The 22514-nt window shown below is 43.0% G+C and overlaps 1 protein-coding gene across 2 annotated transcripts in view; it reads left to right on the forward strand.

Annotated features, from left to right (window-relative positions):
• HMGA2 (high mobility group AT-hook 2) overlaps positions 1-22514 on the forward strand; it is a 163558-nt gene that overhangs the window by 126477 nt on the left and 14567 nt on the right. For both annotated transcript variants that reach the window (XM_026092390.2, XM_026092393.2), the window contains one exon: positions 12562-12594. In XM_026092390.2, coding sequence (XP_025948175.1) covers positions 12562-12594 — 33 coding nt within the window. The remainder of the gene's footprint in view (positions 1-12561; positions 12595-22514) is intronic.

Here is a 22514-nt window from a genome sequence, read left to right on the forward strand (position 1 = left end):
CAGAGGAAAAGTATACTCACAGGTATTGCAAGCCAGTGCTGTAGGTGAAGCAGAAGGTCCAAAACTTTAAATGGGCCATGTAGTCTCTAGGGCAGGGCTGGTTAAACTAAACCTCATGGGCTGGATCCTGCCTGTCAAAACTACCTACAGTGCAGAATTACCCTGCATCCTCTTTTCTGAAGGCCCTTATCTGTTGGTTAAGAGTAGCTTCTTTCTGCTGTGTTCTCTCTTCAAAGACATGTGGATCTTCCTCTTCACCCATCTGATCTCATGTCCATTAGTTGGTCCAAGCACATACATCACCTTATCATGGAATGGGCACAGATGTGAAAGAAGTGTGTTCCTGCCTTAAGTCATGGCTGGAGTGGAGCATAAAGATCTTGAGTGCCTCCATAAGAGCCCCTGCAACCAACCCCAAACCAAAAGATTGAGACTTATGACACTTAAGAGTCAGGAGAGGGAGGGGACCACCACAATACTAAGCAGGGAAACATATGGAGCTTATGTGACATTGAGGGGTTGACTCTGAGGTACAGAACATTCATTAATAATATCCTAAAGTGCAGCTCTTACAGAAGTCACAGATTTCTTGTCCATCAGGAAGCTTTCTGGAACTGTGATGGTGCATCTGGAAGACTCATGAAATTATCAGTTTGGGGTTAGCAAAACACTGTCTTTTTGACTGAGAAAAACAAGCAGCCTCCAAAAAGAAAAGAAAAAAAAACAGTATATGCTAAGCAAAGTGAAGCTAGACTGTATCACTTTCATGAGCTCTGTGTTTGTTTAACCATAAGAAAACATCTAGATTCAGTAATAAAGGATAATTATATGATGCTGAACAAGCAAAACAACCACAAATTGCCAAGGGCATGTGCCAGCAAGGGCAGACAGGAATTAAAGTTAAAAAACATGGCTGAAAAGGCCACACGTTTATTAATGTAAACCCATCTAAATTATCCCGGAAGGCAGACATTCCTGGGAGGTGATGAAAGGCGAAGAGGCATGGGCAGCTCCTTATCCCATCACTGTCCCCTGCCCTTTTGTAGTGCTTGTATAACAGCGAATGTCCTCGTTGTCCCGCTTTCAGGGCAATCCAGCCACAAGCTGAAGGAGAGCTGATTGTGCACAGATTGCGGTGCTGAGAGATCTATAGAACTCTCCTTCAGGAAGGACATGAGCCCCTGCGGATCCTGCTCTCATCAGCCTTGAACAGCAGGTTGTTTCTCTGCTTGCAGGAAGGGGCATAATGTGCCACTCCCTAAGGTAGTGCAGTCGAAAGGCCTTCCTACTTCTAGCTTCCTTTTCAAGTTCTGAGAAGGAGAAGCACTCCCATAATGCCTACGAGATCCTAATGCCTGCGTCTGATCCTAAAAAACAAAAAAACTACTGGTACACAAAAGCAGTCCTTCTAACAAGCTCCCCATCATTCTCTTTCAAAAGGCTACAGTGCCCTTGACATAAATGCAAAAGCCTCAAATATATCACTAAAGCATACACTTTAAGAACATAAAAGGAGCCAAAAATATGACAGCAATAAGACAATCTTGTGAGGGTTGGTAAAGAAAAGGAAGGATGAATACAGTATTTCTATATGTTTCCTCTCAGATCCTTGCCCATAATGGGTGGCACAGAGACCTTGTTCCTATTTGTGTGCAAGCAGGGAAGGTGGTGTGTGTTCAGTTCCTCTCCTTCCTTTCATCTCTTCTTTCCCCCTTTCATTCCTTTGTCCCATCTCTTGAGATCTTTCACACCATGAAACCAACCAGAAAATCCAGGCACTGTTTCTTATCCCCCCCAAGATTTCCAGAAGCTCCTAGATACTCTCACTGTCCCAAGCACAGCTCTACTCAAGTTTCCTCATCTCCCCCTCCAAACGCTGGCCCTGCTTTGCTGGTGGCTTCCTTGGCGGCCATGGGGTTTGCCACAGAGAACAGTGGGCTCACAGACACCTCTAATGTCCATGCAGCTCCTTCAGAGCACGCCTCGGGGTGAACCCATGGCTCTCCAGCTCCTTTCTCAAGATAAAGCCTTGCGTGAGGCTGGGCTAGGGAGTGCCTGGCAGAAGACAAGAGACGTTTAGTTGCCTCTTACAGGCTGAGCGCTGCATGTTGGCCATCAGCAGAAGGACCTTGCTGTACACCATCAGTAGCTCCCGTACCTGTTAATATCTGGAGTATCGGGGTGTCCTTTGCTGCATCGTTACCAGTTCCTGATCTCATGGAGGCAGATTACGTTCTGCTGCAAATCAAGCTTGTCTCTACCCCATGTGGTAGGTTGGTGCCTAATTCCCAGAAAGGAAGGATATGTCTTTCTGTGCCAACCACAGCAGCATTTGGAGGCCAGCCATCCTCCATCCAGCAAGCTGCTTTCAACCTCTGCTGCCAGGACCACCTAGCCACAGATGCTACCAACTTGTATCTTTTTGGCACCCCTCAAACCACATAGAATCCAAGCAAAAATAGAATCTGACTGCAAGATGGAAGCATTTACCTCTTTGGGTAGGCTCTGCAGCTAGGTTTTAACCAAGAGCAGAATTTAGCCAAGGATAGGATTTAGCTCTGTTTTTTTCAGAATGAAAAATTAGTTTGTTTTGTCACTTAGAAACAAATAACAGAAACAACAGAAAATAGAAGGGTTTATCAGGACTTAAGAGTAAATATTGAGCAGTCTGATTGTCTGGATTGAACTACATTTGGTAAAACGTTCACAAGAACTCCCTAGTAACAGTCACAATTTAAAACCAGGCTGCTTTCCCAGTGGCGTATGGTGCTTTGTGAACAAGGAAACCACTTTAAGCTGTACCAGCAAGCAGGGTTGTAGTAGGGTGCTCTAGGCACTGCATTCTTGATGTGGTATCAAGTTACAGTAATATTATGAAAAAAGCTGCAGGGGATTTGCATGCATACCTAACACACATACCTTTGATGTTCACATTGTTAGATCCAAGCAACAAATAGGATCTTCGGGTCAGATGTAGCTTCCAAAAGGCTATTAAATAACTGTAGCTAGACAGTCAGGTAATTGTCCTTTAAAAATTATGGTTAAATTCTTCTCTCTAGACTGGGCTAAATTCAGTATCTGTCCAGAGACTTAAACAGAACAACTCCAAAATTACACCAGGATTATCAAGAGCAGAATTGCTTTCTCCCTCCCTCTCTTCTCTCTTCCTTTTCTCTCAGACAGAGAAGCATGTGCATACAGACACCATTCATACTTCTGCTGCTGTCAACAGGTTGACGATAGGATATTATAGGCTCTGACTTTGCAATCCTTTAGCAAATGGGTTCTTGCTGAATAAAAGAGAAGATAGTTTTGCTATCATCTTTTAAAATATGTTACTGTGTCCTGTGGATTTCACAGTGATGCATATGATGAAATTACCATTACAGAGTGAATAGTAAAAGCTCACCAGAAATGCAATCCAGGGGGTATTTTTCTTTTGCTTCACAAGGAGTGCCTACAAATCATTCATTTGGACGTAATGAATGTAATTCCCATTAAAAAATAACAATATGAACTGAGTTCAGTATTTAATGTACCATGCACCAGAAAGGTCCCAAAATATATCAAGGGAGCAAATGGATTAATTACAATTTGCCACCAAGCCCCTGGTATATTTCAAGTATATGGAAAATGTATTTCTATTTTGGACACTGACTCCTTTATGAAACTGTGCCAGAATGTCAGCAGACTCTGTTCGGCCTCTCTGACAGACACACGCAGCAGCATCAGTTTCCTGGGGGCAGTAATAATTATCAAATCTATTCGATAGACAGACAGCTATCAGACATCTGTATATCCCAGACGTACAAAAACATACCCAGCCAACCATGTGGCTACCAACGTATCTGCTCAGACAAAGAAGTTCAAGAGAAGTGCCTCAGGCCAGATCCTCAGCTGCAGAGAATCAGCGAGGCACTGTCGATTGGCCTTCCTTGTGCTGTGTGCATCATCTTCGGAGGAAAGCCCTGCCCAGCCGTCCCAGGGCAATGGGAGGTCACAGAGGGAACGGGCTGGATGGGAAAGGGAAGCTCCTGCAGGATTTCAGGACTGGGCCTGGGAATGGCCATAAGCTCTGTACAAGCTGCTTTACATCTCTAAGAGGGCAGAAACAGCTACGCAGAAGAGGCTGCCTAGGTCCCTGTACCCGTGCCTCAGTTTGTGCAGATGAAGGGCCGGATAGCTCTTCCTTATGGGATCTAGAGTTGTGTCTGCACTTAGTAAGCTGAACAGCGCCTGGGCACAGGCTCAGGCACTGTGCTGCAATCAGCTGTGCTGTGCAGTACCACCATGTTGGCCTCCTGGCACGGTTCAGGAAATGGCACAAGCCATGGACTGTTTCCTCTAGGCGGTTTGGAAGAGATGACCCTGTTTGGGAGGAAGAAAGTTTGTATGGACACAGACCGCGTTGTGGCACTTGCCCCCTGGGCCAGAGGACAGGCTCTGGCCTGGTTTGTTTTCTACTGTTGAGGAAATCTGCCATTTTTCTGGACAGGGCCCGCTGAGCCAGGTTTGCACAACCGAGGACTTGGACACCTAAGGATTTGATAGTAGCCCTTTAGTAGAATACTGGGAAGAGCCTCCCAGATCCAAAAGGGGTATTACAGAGCAAGGGAAGAGAAAAAAGCATGACGTTTTCCAGTGGCATGAACCTGAGTGAAATCAAACAGTCTCCGTTCCCACTGAGTCTTTAAGGCGTTAGGTGCGCAGTGCACTTACAAACAGGCACTGGTCTTCCAAGCAGAAAGTTCAGTGAATGCTTCAGATGCTCATCCAGTATAATTGTCAGGTCTATCAGGTACTCATCCCAGGCAACCTCAGTACCGCATGGAGTTATCGCAGCGGCCTCTGTCACACATCACTGCAAAATGGGCAGTGCCACAGTACCCCCAAAGATCATGTTTTCCTGCACCCATCTTTGCATATGGCCCTGTTCCATGCACTCTGAAGCTCACCTGCACTGGTTGAGAAGTGCCTCGCTAAAACGTGAAGCTCAAAGCTGTGGAGGCAGCAGCACAGCATGCAGCTGAATTGAGGAAATGTGCCATTGGCTGCCTCTGAATCACTGGAGTGATGACACTGGGGTTCCTTGGTCTGAACTGTGAAAAGGAGGAGGGAGAAGCAAAGACTCCTGTCATGTTGCACAACTATCTGTATTTGCAGGAGCCAGCTCACTATTGCTTGTCCAGAGTAGTGCTTTCCGGAGAGAGAAGATGCCCTAAGCATATGCCCCAACCACCAAGGGAATTGAATATACTATTTTCCCCAATATTTTTCTTTAGGCACTTTTGTGGAGAAGGCAGGACCAGGCTGTAGTGTAAGCACTGTGGCAGCACTCTGATGAGACATGGGGGATCAGACAGAAGCACACATTTTCCCACTGTCATTTTACACAGCCTGGACACTGCTGTGCCCCTCAGGCTGCCTAGCAGAGCAGAGTTCACCAGTTGTTTTCTGCCACTGCCACTTTAGTTCTTTTACCATCCATAACTCTAAGCTTGGGCCTGTTGTTGACAGAAGCTTGCATAGCCCTGGAAGTGAATTTGGTTGTTGATATCGAAGCCTACATTGTGCAAAATGGGCTGCGTCTCCAGATGACGCAAGAACACTGTCGCTGAATGAGTTAAGGTCCTTGTGACCTTAAAATTAGAAGAGAATGAATGTACAAGGCCAGAATGAGAAATGTTACCTGAAAAATCATTACATTTTCAGCTAAAGCCTTGGGGTTCAGAGTTCACTTTCCAATCAGTATCAGATTTTGCAGAAGGTCTGGTTTGGTACTTTGCTGGCCAGTTGACCATGTTGTCTCACTGCAGGCCAATGGAAAGGTTGGGGGATTCAGGAACTCCCAAGCAGTCAGTCCAGAGATGAGCCCACCAGTCCCTTTCTTGCAACTCGGATCGGCTCCATGCAGCCACCAGAAGTGAGACCTCTGGAAGCAGTCTCTAAAGCAGGAACTGCCTCTGTTTTTTCTGTACGTGTGGCAGGAGGAGCCGCAACAAAAAGACAGGGAAGACTCTCAAACAAAAGTTGGAATCGGATGGTAATGCGATACAGTGCTTTTCACCTCTAGGTCATCAAATCAGATCTAGCCTGTTTAGTAGTGACCAAAAATTATTTCCATATGGGTCATGAGAAATGCATGGTGATTGCAGGGATTTCTGTATCAAAACAGAGAAGATAGTCCAGAGATAAACAGTTGCACAATAGTTACTTGTGTGGAGAAGTCTGCAAGGTTTTGAAACTAAGTCATTCTTGATCAGTTTATATCCCTGTATCAGGAGGGTTTGGTTTCTTTGCAAATAAGTTATCATTTATTTTTGTCCACTAAAATGTAGTCCTTTGTAGTTCTTATACTATAACTGAGGATAACTCAAACCTCCCATCTGGCTTTCTCAATAATCTGTGTAGGAGGTGATTAATAGATAGAGAGATATGAAGTTAGCTAAGCAAAGGAGCCCAGCCCATGTTTCCTTAGGTGCATATCAAGAGAACATCAATGATGAATCGTTTACTAGAACTATTCTGAAAGGCAAAAAAATTGCTTATTAGTATTTTAGCAGAAAAATGCACAGAGTGCTGACATAAACCTGAATAAAATGCATCAGGAAGGCTTATCAGCTGCATGCTAACTGATAATGCAGTAACAGGGGAGCCCAGCAGAGCAGAGATGTCTCTGAAGAAGAGCAGTCAGGAACAACAGGTCCTTCTGCAGCCAAAACATAGGACTACAGCAACTTTATTGATTTTAGCTGAGTGCATCATGCAGACTTTGCTTTAACCTTTAACCACCAATACGAGGCACATTAAATGGGTATTTCATAAGCTGTACTACCCTAAATATTTTATGGAAATGTAACTGATACCAACTGAAAGATTATAAAAATTAATAGCATCTATCAAGAACACTGAACTAGTGGCTACTGTGCTTTGAATTTTGATTACATCGTTGACAAGCTCAGTTGGGTATTGTTGTGCTTGAGTTAACAGCTGAAGAAAAATTACATTTTTCCCCTCCTATTCTAACCATTGATTTCTTACCAAGCATCTACAGTGGTGGGAAATGTGCCACTAGGAGGAAGGTTGGATCAAAGCAACTGAAAAATAATGAATTATACCACTGAAAAAGAAAAGAGAATTTGATTTTTTAAGACATTTCTTTCCACATGTTTATCCTTTGAGAACAGAAAAAGCACTGCAAATGTAGCAACTTTTAAATTTTTGATAGTGAAGGTGTCCTTCTGTGAACAAAGAGGATGAAATTCTAGCCCCACTGAAAACAGTTGATTTCCACTGGATATATACTTACCTGATTGGGTATACATGCCAGTGCCTGAATTTTCACACTACCGAAAGAGTAATTTGAAGCACTGTGATTTGAATTTGCCAATTAAAATATAAAATCTCATTGCTGGTCAAATAACTATTAAAAGTCACTTTCTGTACTTTGAGCGCTAAAATGCTTGCTGTTCTCCTCGACAAGTGAAGTAAAGTACTATTTACTTTGTCATCAGCTAAAGTTACTGGTGCAGCTCCTGAGATGTTGCAGGGTTTTCCAGCAGCAGTCAGGGGAGGTCAGTTTAATAAGCTAATAAATATTTTTTGACTGACCTGACGTTGTATTTGGTATTAAAAACTCAGAGTAGTGCCAAGTAGGATAGAAAATAAAGAATAAAAGTTCCACAGATTTTGCCAGAATTCTCCACAGATTACTATTAGCCTCATTTATTAGACTGCACAGAGGACTGTGAAATCTCCTTTGAACTCTAAGGGCCAGATGGTTTTGCTGTTAGATTGTAATGACCCACAGCGGTGTGCGTACACAGACACCACGGTTGCCAGTTGACTGCAAACAGGCAATGCAGGCGAGAGAATTCATGACCTGTGTTTCCAAAACACAGGCAATTGCCTCTTGGGGTCAGGGAGAATCTCCATTGCCATTGATGATGTAAAAGCATTTCTGCTAAGCTCTCTAAACCAAGAGCATTTCTAAATAAAGCTATGGGCATACCTGGATAAAGGCAGCAAACGACAGGCATACTGTCCCCCCATAGTCTGTGGTGGTTCCTCCTGAAGGTCATGAAGCTAAAAGTAGCTTTTGTCAAGGGGTGAGGACTCTCTCCCAGACTGTGGGCCTCCAAGCCCTGCATTGCATCACTGTATCCTTGAAGAGGGAGGAAAAGGTTGGATGCAAACCAATTAAAGCTGTAGGGCAGAACAGTAGTTATTATGCTCTCATATGGAACTGCTTGGAAGACATGATTTATTTTGGATTATATTGGTTTCAACTGGTATAATATGAACTTCTTGATTTTTCTAGGATATGTAGGCAAAAAGTCTAAATATGGTTTTACTCATCTTTTAATTTAGAACTACAAGTGTTTGGGTGACCTATGAAATTATTTTAATGATCTCCACACAACATTGAGCTGTCAGCATTATAAATGTCATCCTAACTGGGTATTAGTTTCCATCATGGTCATTTAGTCTCACCAGCAGAGCTACCTCCATACAAATGTCTTGTCAGTGTCAAGCTGTGGGAATAAAGTAAAGAGTCACTGCTACCAAACATCTTCATAATACTCAATTTAAAGAGGAAGATAAAATTGCAAAATCTAGGAACCCTGTGACTGTGCCACATGCTCCTGGAGCTTCAGGCACAGCATTTGGTGAATGACTTGCATTGAAACCCAGTGCTTTTATCTCTGATCATTAAAAATGTGTTCCAGCATCGGTCATATTACTTGACATAGACTTACCCTTATCTTTACATATTTTCCATGACACTGTGAAAAGTGATAAGGTAAAAAGAAGTACTCCAGAGAGTCAGAAGTGTGGCGGCTTGATTTTGATGCAATTTTTGATTCCTGGTACAAGATAGATGTGGACTTGTCACAGGAGGCTCATATAGAAGGCAGAGAGATTGTTTGACCAGTATCTGTATTTACCAGCATACAGAGAAGTTATCTGATGCTATAGGTTTTGTCAGAGACAAGGAATGCCTAAACAAAATTTTGACTGTAAAGATGCTTCTAAGATGTTGAGAAAAAGTCAAGTGACAGAATTTGAAATTGAAATAAGTGAAGGGTGAGGTGACAGAGGAGGAGTGGAAAAAGTGCTGTAGACGGTAAACGGTTAGGCTTTGAACATGCAAAACTTAAAGATAAAACCACCAAAAGATTTGTCTACATTGTTCTCTAGGCAGTTTATTTTTTTCTCTTCAAAATTAAGAATCTTATCATGAAGTTTTAAATTACTGTATTTTATCTTAGCTAACATACTTAATAGTTTAAACCTGGCAAAACAAATTAAGCTGTATTTTGGATTTATTTTTGTATAACAGACATTTAAATGACATGGACATTTTTCCAACACTTGTGCTGTCTGTATCATACAGATTTGAGAAAGTTACTTATGATTGACTTGTATTTGCATTTGAACTAAAAAGGTGAATTTTGCTTTCAGGTCAGCTGATACACATTCAGTTTAAAATAGTCAATTTTTAAACTTAGGATAAAAATAAAATGGGAAAGCTCTATGTTGTACAAAGCTTTGCTTACGTATGATCACTGCAATAAAGGGACAGCATCTGCCAAAGCAGGAGATCTTCTGTCTTACCCTGTAGGCTCCTGGAGGGATCCTTAATAATTCAGAGCTCTGATGGCTTGTGTACAACTTTATTTTGCTCCAAAGCACTTCTGTAAGTCTCTTGTCTTTGGGTTTTTTATGGTTCCAATCTTTTTCATAACCAAGACAAATTATCATTCTTTCCAGCCAGTTGAACATGTAGTTGCAACAGTCTTTTGAATCAGAGGTGTCTCCTTTGAAGTCCTGAAAAGATCTCTTAACTCAGTGAACGCAAAGCTTAGTGAGTAGAGGCATTTGTATCCCTAGTCAAGAAGTTTCCAAAGACAACACATCCACAACAGTTAAAGAAATAGAAGAGGGCACTTAGGAAATGTCTCATCATTCCTGTATGCCTCAGTTCTTCAGGTTTGGGATAACCTAAGCGCTGTGGTCTTTGAGTGAGCAGACGCTGCAGTGCTCGCAGGAGCAGACCTTGCTTGATTTATCCAGCCTGCATTTGTGCAGATAAATCACCCACTCAGCAAGAGTCAAGCAGGAAAAGCAATGCCCCTGAAACCCAGCGCTTGCCCTGCTGCACTGATTCAGCTGTCGCAAGCTAGAGCCCTGCGCTTGGTGCAGCCGGGCGCGCTTCCCAGGGGATGGTGCTGTGTGCCATTAATACTGTCTGGGGGCCTGAGCCCTGCTTTTGCTCTTTCATCGCTGTGCATTTAAGTGCGAAAGCCTAATGTGCGCTGTGCTGCAGATCGCAAGTCCACTAGAAACCTAGCTGGCAGTAAGCAAACGCTGCCAGTGAGCTCTTGATGTTAAGTGCTAAGATAGCAAAGGTCTTGAATGAGTAAGATTCTTATAAGACTTGGTCAATATCAGAAACAGTTTCCAACTGGGCAAAGTACAATATTTTCCCTCTGCTTTTTATGAATGGCTGTATAGTATTGTGCTTGAGTCAGAGTCCCCTGCTAAAACCATTCATAAAAATAAAAACAAAACAAAACAGACACACACAAAAACTTTCTAGGTCCAGCCTGGAGCCACTGGGTGCCACAGGCTGGGAAAACATGCTGGCAACTTGAGCCCCAGCTATCACTGGAAGTATTCAAGGGGCTTTTTGGTGGTCTGAAAAGTATGAAGTGCTGTGTAGAAGGGCAGCTGGTAGAATTACTGTGACACATACTAGGCAGAAAGCCAGAGCTGGCCTTGTTTCAGACATTGTCTTTCCTCTCATTGAAGTGTCAGAACCTAATTCATGGAAAATTTGGTGAGTTGGCAGCTCTTTCAGAAGATTTCATTGAGCTACAGTGTGTGAGAGTCACATGAATGCAGAGTGCACAGCCAAAAATATATGGGGATTTCTGAGCAGGAGAAAGCAGTCAGCCTCTAAGAATGTCTGCGAATTTGATGTGGCTTGAGAGTAAACACATGTACAGGTGTAATCAGCAGGCAAAAAAGGAAAATAAGGCAGAAAAGTGCTAATGGCAGATCACTGAAGAGCTCAATGAATTCTGTAATTACAAGGAATTCCTTTGAAACAAATAATTTCTCTGTCCAAGGGCAGCAAATGTCCTTAATCAGTTCAGGGCTTGCAGTCCACCTGGAGAACGCATCAACAAAACGTGTGCCTTGGTAATAGCTTCTCTACTGCAAGGGAATTTAATGGAAAAGAAAAGGATCCACCCTGACGTTTAAAAACGGACCCAGTCATCACACATTCTTTTCTCATATTTATTTGAGAGCAGAACTTGGAGCCTGAGGCGTAGATACAAAAATATAACAGCAACAGGATTCTGCTGAATTAGAAAATGACTGAAAATAAACAAAGCATCTCTTGTTAAAATGGGAGGCTTGTGGGGGGCAGCCTGAGTTGAATCAGTTACATTTAATGTACATTTTCATCGATCCTTCCCACTGAAATATTGTTCCAAAAGGCCAGTTACACTAAACTGTTTATTCAGAAATATTCCAGTTATTTCCTACTACTACACTGTTGTGAAAATTAGGTTTTTGGCCATCCAGAGGGACGGCGTGTTGGCTTCTGCTCAAGTGAGACACTAAAACCATGGCTGGGATTAAGACTAGGCAGGAAGGAAGGGCAGGAAGAAAATCACTGGGTGCAATTCATGCATTTTGAAAACAGAAAATCCCATGAGGGGTGGGGGGAAAGACAGCTTTGCCCCACTGAAGGAAGAAAAGCTCTTTTGTGCTCACAGTGTCAGGATTTCATCCTCTATCTGTGGTCTTACTGTTCTATGCTGTTCCCAGGACTCATAAAGGTTACATCACCAGAGTGGCAGTGGTGTATTTTAAGTGCATGGGTGTTAGTTCGTTGATTGGTACTCCTCCTCTCCTCTGCTGGGACGAAGGGTACGGGTATCTCAGTGGGTTTGCAGACTCCCCTAGGAACCGTGTTTCCCATTCCCAGAGGGACCAGCCAGAGCAGACACTTGCCGAGGAGCGGCTTTAGAGCATGGTGCCTGCCTGCCTGTAGCCAAATGGTGGGCTGGCGGAGACAGCCACTGGCTCTCCTGATCTGCACGCCAAACCACCTACATGATAGGTGGCTCCGAAATCACATCCGTAGGCATGATGCCAAAGAATAAACAGCACCAATGGAGACAACAAAATCTGGTTATAGAATTAGGCCACTCTCACAGCCTGACAAGTAACAAAGCAAAGCATGTAGCATGCTGTAGCTGTAGCATGGAAGAGCTGAAAGATCTAAGTTAGGTCTTGATTTTGATTATATGTAATTATGTATTCCTCTGGATCCACAGTAATTTGAATTACTTCAGAGCAAGGGTCACAGCTAAGTGCAGGAGAGGCTGGATGAGAGCAGGGTATGTTCATTGCATTTCTGAATGCAGGCTTTCCCTGTGTTTTATTTCACATGGTGCAAATATTTTTCCAGCATCCCTGAGAACACTGTTAATTGACCTAAATGAATTTTGTTTCTCACTGTGCTTTCATTTTTCTTTTCAGCCTCAACAAGTGGTTCAAAAGAAGCCTGCTCAGGTAAGAAAAACTGATATAAATTCTTTAGACTATGTTAAGTTAAATACTTCTTCAGTGTTTCAACTGGTCTCATTTATTATAAAGAATGAAGGAAAATACGTTAATAATGTGGACTGGGGAATAGCTGTCGGCTTGTTAGACACAACCACCAAACCAACTTACATGGTTTGCAGCTCCCCAGTCATTACTGAGAGGGCCGGGGGAAAGAGCGAAGGAAGAAGTGGAGCTGCAGCCTAGTTGAATGGCTCTTGCTCACAAATGTCCTTTTTCTATAGCGGCCACCACATGACGATAATGCAGGCGTGCACGCACACACATCTGATACGAGTCCAGCATGTGATAGATATCTGTGTGTGCACTGAACTTGGGTAACGCTTTTACCATATCCTGCATTTTCTTTCCCCGGCCCACTCTGTGTAAACAGACACACCGAGCTCTGCCACTTTGTTATATACGCTCCAATACAGAAAACTGCAAGGGCATGGGAAGAGGTCCATCCTGGCTCAGCAGAGGCCATAGATCTGTGCTACCATACTTCAGTGAACATGAATGATTGCTGAGTCAAGAGCATAAAGGACCCATTGCTTTTCTGGAAAGACGTCAGTTTTCACAAGGGAATGCTACTTTTGTTATTCCACCTTATGGCTTTAATACATTATTGTACAGTGTACATTATTGTAATGTCTACTGTAATCTGAATTAAGAGCTGTTACATAAGGAACAGAAAACATTCTAGCTGTGAGTTGAAGGGGTAAAATGATGTAACTCTCAAAAGTATGTGCAGGAATCAGGTTTCCACGAAAGAAATCAATATAGTCACAGCAGTGATGAATCAGCGGCACTGACAATAATATGAATGTCTCCTAATGGGAGAGATAACCTTCAGGGTAAATGTAGTAGTATTTTCAGGTGAGGTAAGTTTTGCAGGGAGAGGTAATGTCTTTTATTAGGCCAATTTACACAAGAAACACAACATCAGCCCCTGAGGACTTACCATCTATAACCCTCTGACTGCAACACACAATTCAAAACACACCAAGTTGTTCTAATAAAAGGTATTTCCTCTCCCTGGTCTCACTTATACCCTTCAACTGTTACAGCCACAATCACACTATTACCAGTACAACTGGTAGTACAACATGTGCACGTGAGCACAAAGCCAGCCATCCCCTCCATGGCACCTGAGAGACTGGGAGACTTAAGCCATGCTGTGCGAAGGGGGCCGGATCCAGGAGGCAAGGAAGGAGGCTGCTCGCGTTGCTGTTTCCTCCGGTGCACAGCAGAGCTTGGTCTCGCGGGGCTCAGCAGGATAAAGGGGTCTCACGGTTGTCGCTCTAGCAGAGGCCCAGCCTGGCAGAAATCCTTACAGCCAAGCATGTGTGGTGCCCCAGCTCTCTAATCTTGGTTTCTCCTGCAAGGGTTTTGTTCGAGCACTGATCAAATGCTTGCCCTCCCACAAGGGAGGGAGCAGGAAGGAGTGGCTGGGTCTGAGACCAGGGTTAGGGTGGTAAAGGAAAAAGGGGGGAATTGGGACTCTCTCTTGGTAACAACAGATTTTAGTGATAGTGAAATGATGTAGGGGTTTGAACCGAAGTGCAAGGGTTCCCTGTACGGATCTGCCTGGCCTTTCTTTCCCAAAGAGGTGGCCGTGTTGGGGAGGCCATGGATGCAGCCAGTCGGATGCAGCCCCTTGTGCATGGTGCCTCTGCAGCATCTCCGTGGTCAGAGTGGGGAAGGGAGAGAGGGAGAGAAGGAGGCCCTTTGAAATTCCCGTTAGTAATGGAAATGTTTGTATAGAAAACAAAGAGGCATAGAAGAATGCATGAAAGGCAAGAGAGTGCTTTTTAGAAATCCCCAGTCATCACAATACAACTAGTGAAATTATACTCTTTAAATTATGTGTGCTATGTCTTCATTCAGAGAACATTTCTTTTTTTTAATTCTTGGCTTGAGGGATTTTCAGTGAAATCACTGCCTTGTTTTTAACCCTTCATGATTTTAATAGGCCCTGCTCCCACACTTAGGTTGACAAAATGCTGCAGAGAATGAAGATTATTGCTTGGAGCAAGCACTCGTGAGGGTCTTCCTGAGGCTGAAAAAAAGGGGGAGGTAAAACAGTGTAATTCCTGGGACAAATAGGAACTTCATGCTGCTGAGTTTCTCTTAAATCCAGTTGCCTTTCTCCATTTTCTTTTTACACTACTGAATTTCCCTTTAAAGGAGGGAGGTTCAGGCTCAGAATTAGCAACAAGAACATGAGCTCATGCAGGCTTCCTAATCTGAGCTGTCTAAGGAAATAGTGATAAATTATATAAACACGGGGACTACATGGAAGTTCATGGAGGATAATGTAAATCTTACACTACATGCAGAAGAATCTCTTCCTTTTCCATCTGTTTCCTTCAAAATATCCTCCCAGATGGCTTTACCATGTGGCAGTCTGGATTAAGTTAGAAATGTATCCTTTCTTCATCAGTGGGGACTGTAAGAAGTTATGTTCAAGAACTGTTGTGTGATGGTGAGCATGTTACCATAATCTACCTTGGTAAAAGTGGTGGAAACCCTTGGTCAGGTTTTACGCCCGAGTGCTGTAATTTGAATTTTTGGTATATTTTCAAAGATTTTTGAGTGCTAGGTTACATCACTGTTACTGTTGTTATTGTTGCCAGTGCATATGCCTCTTGGTTTTAAGTCTTTTTTAAAAACACAGAACCAGCAAAATCAGATAAAATTCTCTTTCTATTCCTAGAAATTCTGTGCATATGAATTCTGTATTCTATTCTCTGTTCCTATCACCATTTCCCAGATTTTAAGCATTGTGCAGAGCTCCACCATTCTTTAAAGCTCTTTATGGATATCTCCTGTCCAGTTTAACACCATACAGATGCTTATATAAACTTCTGCAATATCTTCAAACATCCCCAGAGCCCTGAAGATTTACTGTGATGCAGCCGGTAAATGCAGCAGTAAATTCCACTGGAAACCTACACATCCATATTATTAATACATGTTAATACAAAATAATATGGTCTGGCCACATCTTTATGATCATCACTGACACATACTCTCACACTTCCTTGGGAAACTTAGAAAAAGATAACAAGCCTAACTGCATGACATCAGTACGTTTAGCATCTTCGTGTAAGTATGTGCATAAATGTCAAAAATGCGAAGCTCCTTTTAAATCCACTGTCTCCAAAGAATAGGCAGCAAGATCTTGCAACTGTGACGTTGTGATATTCTTAGTGAAGTGTACAAATAAGCAATCCAAATGGAAACTTCTCAGTTTCCTCGTTTTTAAGCCATTTGTAGCAGCTGTGTCCTCAGCCATATGGGGGAGTTACTCTCGTAAGTAATGCAAAGGAAATAGGTATTTTTAGGAAAACTTCATGAAAGCTATGAAAAGTTTTTTGGAAACAGGACATGTTTTATTTTTATCATTTCTGGAGAGAAGAAATACTGTGTATGTAGAACAGTCCTTTGAAAATCTTCTTATAATCTCTTTGAGAGGTCGATTAAAATCTCAAGTCCTTGGAGTCTCTTCAGCTTGTGTCTGAGTCTGAAAGATAGTATATCAGACCAGATCTAGGTAAACTTTTCAACCTAATGTTAAATGCATGAGATGCTTGTAAAACAAACAAACAAAAAAAATTAAATCCCAACAAGAATAAGAGCTAAAAAGAAAAGTATTATTTCTGAATAGGAAAGGAAATACAGATTCGTTACATTTTTTCCTGTTACTGATTTTCTGATTTCCTGATTTTAGTTTTGGTATCAATAAAGTTCTGCATGTTAATTACTCATATTGTATATACACACTCAGAGCCTCAAGTTATATGAGTTCTCCAGATACACCCATCACATGTGCCTGCACAGTGTAGGACATACACACAGTAAATCCTAAAAGCATCAGACGGGCCTGTAGCCCAGGAGCTAAATCAGTGGTTGGTGCATACATAAGCAGTCCAAAAGCATCAGACTTCCCGAGCTTACCAGGCACCTGGACATGCGGTGGTTGTGTTGCAGGTCTGATGCTGCTGGGACACACTGGCCAGGCCTCCCATGCACGTGCTGCGTTGCCTCTCTGGGCAGGTGTCATAAATCAGCACTTCCACAAGCTTCAGATTTTTGTTTTCCCCTATGGGAAATCCCAGGGAGAAACTTTAGTGAGGACTCAGGTGGAAAGAAGCATCCCCTGTGCAAGGCCACCCGCCGTCCGGCCGAGCAGGGAACGTTGCCACCTTACTTTATAGCCAAGGCTTGGCTATAGAAGCTTTGGAAAATCTCTGCTCTCGCAGCTGACCTGGTGTCCTGGGGTTTTATTAGTCCTCCCACTGCGGTCAGGAAGCCGTGTTGTGTGTCTGTGTATTTCTTCCATGTTTACTGATACAGAGAAGCAGAAAGTTGCCAGTTCTCAGAGGAAGGAAACTTTATTTTCTAGTCTAATATGTATGTTTATACTTGAACATGGGGTAACTGGATGTGTGTTATACACACCACTCCAGAACATCCTCTGAAAAGCTGATCTACTTTTCTTTTATTAACACCATTTTTAAAGCAAACACTGAAGGTTTTCCTGCAGGCCCATCTTATTTGTGGTGCAGGCCCTTGGTACCATGTGCACATGTGCTGAGCAACTGTACGTCTCAGCCCACTGAGTCCGGACTCGCTGCATGTCCCAGGGCAGATCCTAGTCTCAGCAGAGCTGCACAGCGCCTGCACAGTGGGGCTGAGCCGTCTGGCACCGACCCTGCCGAGCAGTGTCTGTGCAGCCCTGGCTCAGGGGCTGCCTCCCACTGCCGGGCAGCAGGCAGGGTGCTTGCCCGAGTTGGTCGGATTTCTGTGCATAAATAGCTTCACAAAGAAATAATCTGTTTTTATTGACCTTTTTTCCCCATATGTGTCCGTGGAATTTTTGTTTTTCTGAAGCTCCACAATATTATTATCACTTGGAGACTGAGTTTTTTTAATCAAGATAGGCTTTGATTTTGGTTTTTGAACATTTTTCCTTTGGAAAATTCTTCTAGATTTTGCCTCTTACTATTCCGAGAACATTATTCTGTTTTGGAAGATCAGTTTAACGAATGGATAAAAATGTCATGGAAAGTCTGATGAAAAATGGCTCCAATTTGAAAATTATATTTTACAGTTACCAATTCTGCTGTTCATGTTTCAAGCAACCTGTAAACATTGCTTGATATAAAATGAAAAAAATAATGTAAGAATAGTATCAAATTTGTGAACCAGAGCCAGAATCACTAAGAAATTAGGTGGATGCCTGTACTGAAGGAATATACCTAACATCGCTCTGAGACTGGTTTAGATTTGATTTTAAGGAAATTGGGAAAGTCTCCTGCTTTTCTCATGGAGTTTCTCATGGAGGGTGCAGGGCTCTAAGATCTTACCTTCTTTCGCTTTCCACGGCAAAACTACTGGTCATCTGAGTCTGCAGGTCAACTGCATGATGTGGTTTCCTAAGGAAGACGTATTCAGTCTTATTATTGGTTTTGTGTGACATCCTGGGAGTCACTCCCTGTGACATCAGGGAGTCTGAATGGTTGGTCTGATGACCAACATAGTTTAAAAAAAAGGACAGGTTTTTAAAACTAACACAAAACAAATTGCAGGGAAAATAAACACCCCCAAAATAAAGGAAGTTGCAATTACCAATCTTGCAAGCAGATGAAGCACTGAACTTAACTGTGCTAAGGAATGACGGCTAGAAGAGGAAGTCTCATATTTCTGGCAGCAAATTTTTCGTTATTTATATGGCATAACTTCTGAATAGAATCTGAAGAATGTAATTCAGTGGGGCTCCTCTTAAATACCCAAATTGGTAAAAGATGCAGGTTTTCAGCATTTAAATATTCTGTGATTTTTTTTTTTATTACATAACCATGATAGAGCAACATTTCTGAGACCGCAGCTTCCAGAAATTCACTTGTAAATTTAACAAATTATTTGTGATACTATTTGTCCAGAGGGAAAGAAAAAGAAAGAGAAAAATAACCTTCAGGACAGGAGGAAGATGGTGCTCGAAAATTTGGCCACCTTTAAAGAGTCAAACATGAGAGATATAGTGATCTGAAGATATAAATTGCAGTTCCATGAGGCCATCTTTTTTTACATTTTTATGGTTTCTTTTATCGCTGATGGAGGGTACGCGCTGACCTCTCAATGTCAGGACAGCAAACACTTAGCCACCAAGTATTGTTCTGCACACTAAACATAGGAGCCACCAGGTCATCCACTGAAAATAGCTATTAGAAAAATTACTTTTATCACAGCTCATTTAAGTATTTTCTTTAACTGAACCCATTCTGCCAGTAACAAAAATATACAATGGCTTTACCCAGTGTTTCCACCATTTTGTGGAGACTGCAGAGGAAACTGAGAGCAGATTTTTACAAAGTTACTCAAACATACAAGTGTGCATCGTGAGCCGCTGCTGCGCTTAACTGCGCATCTTTAAATATTCAAATAACTTTGCAATCCAGCCCTCAATCTTTCTGGTCCAAATTTACTGAGAGATACAGGCAGCCTCGTTTCCCTGGAGGCAGAATTGAGGTGTTAACAGAGGAAGCCACAAAATCCCGACCTTCTCAGTGTCTCTCGGCGGCAACTGGCACTTTAGCTTTCCTGCAGGACTTGGGGGGACATGCACAGCTGCCCTGTCATCAGGCACCAGCTACTCCAGGTTCCCAACTCAGATTATTTGGGATTTACAAGCTTCACACCCTGTAAATCCTTTGCTGGTATCCAGTATTTTACGGGCTGAGGGGTAGAATGAGTTTTGTAGGGGAGCAGGAGTAGTCTGCTTTTCACAATACTGTAGTGGTGACAAAAGTTACTCTGGAAGTTTGTCTCCTGGGTATGAGCTTCACTTGTCGAAGGAGCGCTCCAGGCTATGGCAGTGCTGAGGGAGAACGTTCCTCTGTGCCAGTTGCCCAGCCTGGGCTGCTGTGCAGCTCGTAATTCAAAGGTCAAAGATCCACTGCAAGAACAGGCTGGAGGAAAAGGGTTTGGTTTCATCTCGGCTCCATAGAAGCACCTACCTCACTGCTGCACGTCAATGCCTGAATCCAGAAAAGAAGCACGATTTTGGACAGTCTGCTGATCTGTTCACAATTTCCTGCAGACTGAATTATGCCTCCCTTAGTTTGCTTAGCAAACTAATTGGTCCGCAAAGGCTGAGGTGCCTCATTGTCCGCATGCACTGACTAAGGAACAAGGGTGCCCAGGTCAGCCCTGCGAAGGGTGAGCCTCCTGCTTGCTTTGAGGCTGTTAGCGCTGAGCACTGCAACGTGTAAGTGGCATGTGTCCCTGTGCCATGATTCCCCATCTGCTAAAACGGAGATGCTGATTCTTCCTTCTTGCATAAGGGAGTTATAAGGGTGCACGCATTTATGATTTGATATGACTAAAAAGGAATCAGATCTTGAAAGATATTTTTGCATGCCCTCTACCCAGTAACTCCAGAGAGAGTTAGGTTCTTGAGAGATTTAGCCTTCAGATAACACAGTTCAAAGGGACAAGTACATACTTCACAGCTTGTCAGGTAAAAGTTGGTGGATTCAGCGTCACCTGCAGTAAAGCACAGCTCAGGGATGTCTTGTCCCTGTCAGAGACATACAGCCAATTTCTCTGAGTCTGTCTAAGAACAGCAGTGTCACCGCATAGCCCAGCATGGGACGATTCCTGAACGCTGAACAGTCACCAGGCAAAAAGATTATTTCAATATAACTGCAACATTTAATTCCTTTGAGACAAGACCTAGGGCAGGAAGCAACCTTCTGAATGCAGCACTGGTCACACATTTGCCAATTTGATACAGACATGCTATCAGGTTACCAGGCAAAGCCTGTCCCTAAAATGCTCTCTACTAAACACACAGGAACTAGAAATGTTGAGCAGCTCCACACTTAGCACTCGGAGCAGGCCCTGCGCTTGGTGATGAAAGACTTGAGGCTGGAGGGGTAAGTTAAAATATTTCCCTAAGTCTGCAGCACTCGTCCTTGCCCTCTCTCCTCCTCCTCCCTCTTGCATTCCTGCTTGGCAAAGAAGCCTAAGATGGGCAGGCAGTGGCTGTGACAGGATAGGTTTGTATTTAACCCCATGGCTGTGACCAAAAAAAACTGCTTAGGGTTATACTCTGTGCAGTTCAAAACTTGGCTCTGGTTGGAAGCAACTGAAAATCTCACTAACAATAGCCATAAGAGAAGGGGCAGTGATATGTGCTTGGGAAACACCACTGAGAAGGATGGCTGGGCAGAGAACAGTATTTTAAAAATGTAAGCCAAGAGTAAATTAAACAGTGCTACTTTTGCATGTGCATACTATATATTTTGGCCAAAATTTCCACGAGCGCAAGAGTCTGTACTGCTAATGTCTGGGTATCTTACTTCAGATGCTTTTTAAAGGTTGGATTCTAGGAAGTACTTGGCTACCCTCTCATGTCCCCACAATGATATCCAGAAAGTTGAAACTACCAGCATGATCAGCCTTTGGGCTTATTACAACAAAAATGATCAGAATAGTAACTAGTAAAGATGAAGTGTGTGAGAAGGCTATGCCAAATGAAAAGCGCTCTTTCCACTCTTTACTGAGCTGCTCATAGAGGCTCTGTGTCTTTCACAGTCAGTGTCGTAGTTCCTCTTCCGCACCCAGCTGAAGTCATTGAAAGATGTCCTCTTTGCTGAAATAAAAATAATAAGTATTCCAGGACTGTAAGCTACTGCACTGAAGAACATGGAAGTGAACCTTCTATAGCCCAGATTGGCCTCAGAATTATATGGTACTATCTTGAACAAGAAAACTGTGATCCACTGTTAGAAATCGTTACGTCTTTGCCTTGCCTGTTCAGGACCATATAATATTTTGTTGCAAATTGCATGTAAAAAATTAGATATGCTGTATTGGACACAGAATAAGAGGAATGGAATGAGATTTAACGTTAAAACCAAGGAAAATACATTCATCCTCTGTTAAATACTTTGCTAGAATGGTCAGTTACAGTGTTTGCATGCCAGCACTATTAAAAAACATTTGGCTGGGGAAAATAGCAGTACGTTCAGCCCTTGTTAAGTGATATATATCTTAAAACAGGTTCTGTGAGAAAGCAATAGGACAATATTTTATTTTGTTCTTTGCAATTTCCATGTTATTTGGGAACTTTTGTAAGGTCCCCTTATTCCCCCAAAGTAACAGTCTAAAATAGAATAAGAAACATTTTTCACAGCTGCCCTGCTAGGCACTGAGGGGCATTTGTGACATCCAGGGAGTTTATTTCCTGCCTGGCACCCCAGGGTGACATCTGGCGTCCTTGGGCTGCCAGTCGGCTTGTGCCACCTGTGCCAAGCTTTAAGGCCCAGGATGGAGAGGATGGACCTACGAGCATGCCGCCTCCCGTGCAGCTCACAGAGGACTCAGGCAGAGGACGCTTAGAAGTCAACAAGTAATAAAATCACAATAGACACTTTAAAACCATTTTACCCCCACTGAGTGTCCATCCGATGTCCCCTTCATTGGTTTCCTCACCATGCCATCATGTAGCCCCACAACTGTGTGAAGCCACCCACCTGGTGGCAGGAGGCTGCTGTTTTGGGTGCTGTTCAGAGCACGTTGTCATCGATTGCAATTGGGTAGTGATACCGTGATGCTGCTATGTTGATAGCGTAAAAATTTTGAAAGTATCACAACCTTTTAGCAGACCATACAGGGAGTATTATGCTCCTAAGTACTTATGCAGAGGGCTGCAGGAGTACCTCGGTGTTTTACAGACATCAGCGCTGCCAAGCGGTGCACAAAGCACCCCCACCCAAGCCTTAGGCATTCCAGTGTCCATAAGCATTTTGAGTTCTTTGCTACAGAACCTAAATGAATTAATGTGTTTTTCTTATACAGAGGCAGGAAAAAAGCCA

Source organism: Dromaius novaehollandiae, chromosome 1, assembly GCF_036370855.1.
Source record: "Dromaius novaehollandiae isolate bDroNov1 chromosome 1, bDroNov1.hap1, whole genome shotgun sequence".
Classification (NCBI taxonomy): Eukaryota; Metazoa; Chordata; class Aves; order Casuariiformes; family Dromaiidae; genus Dromaius; species Dromaius novaehollandiae.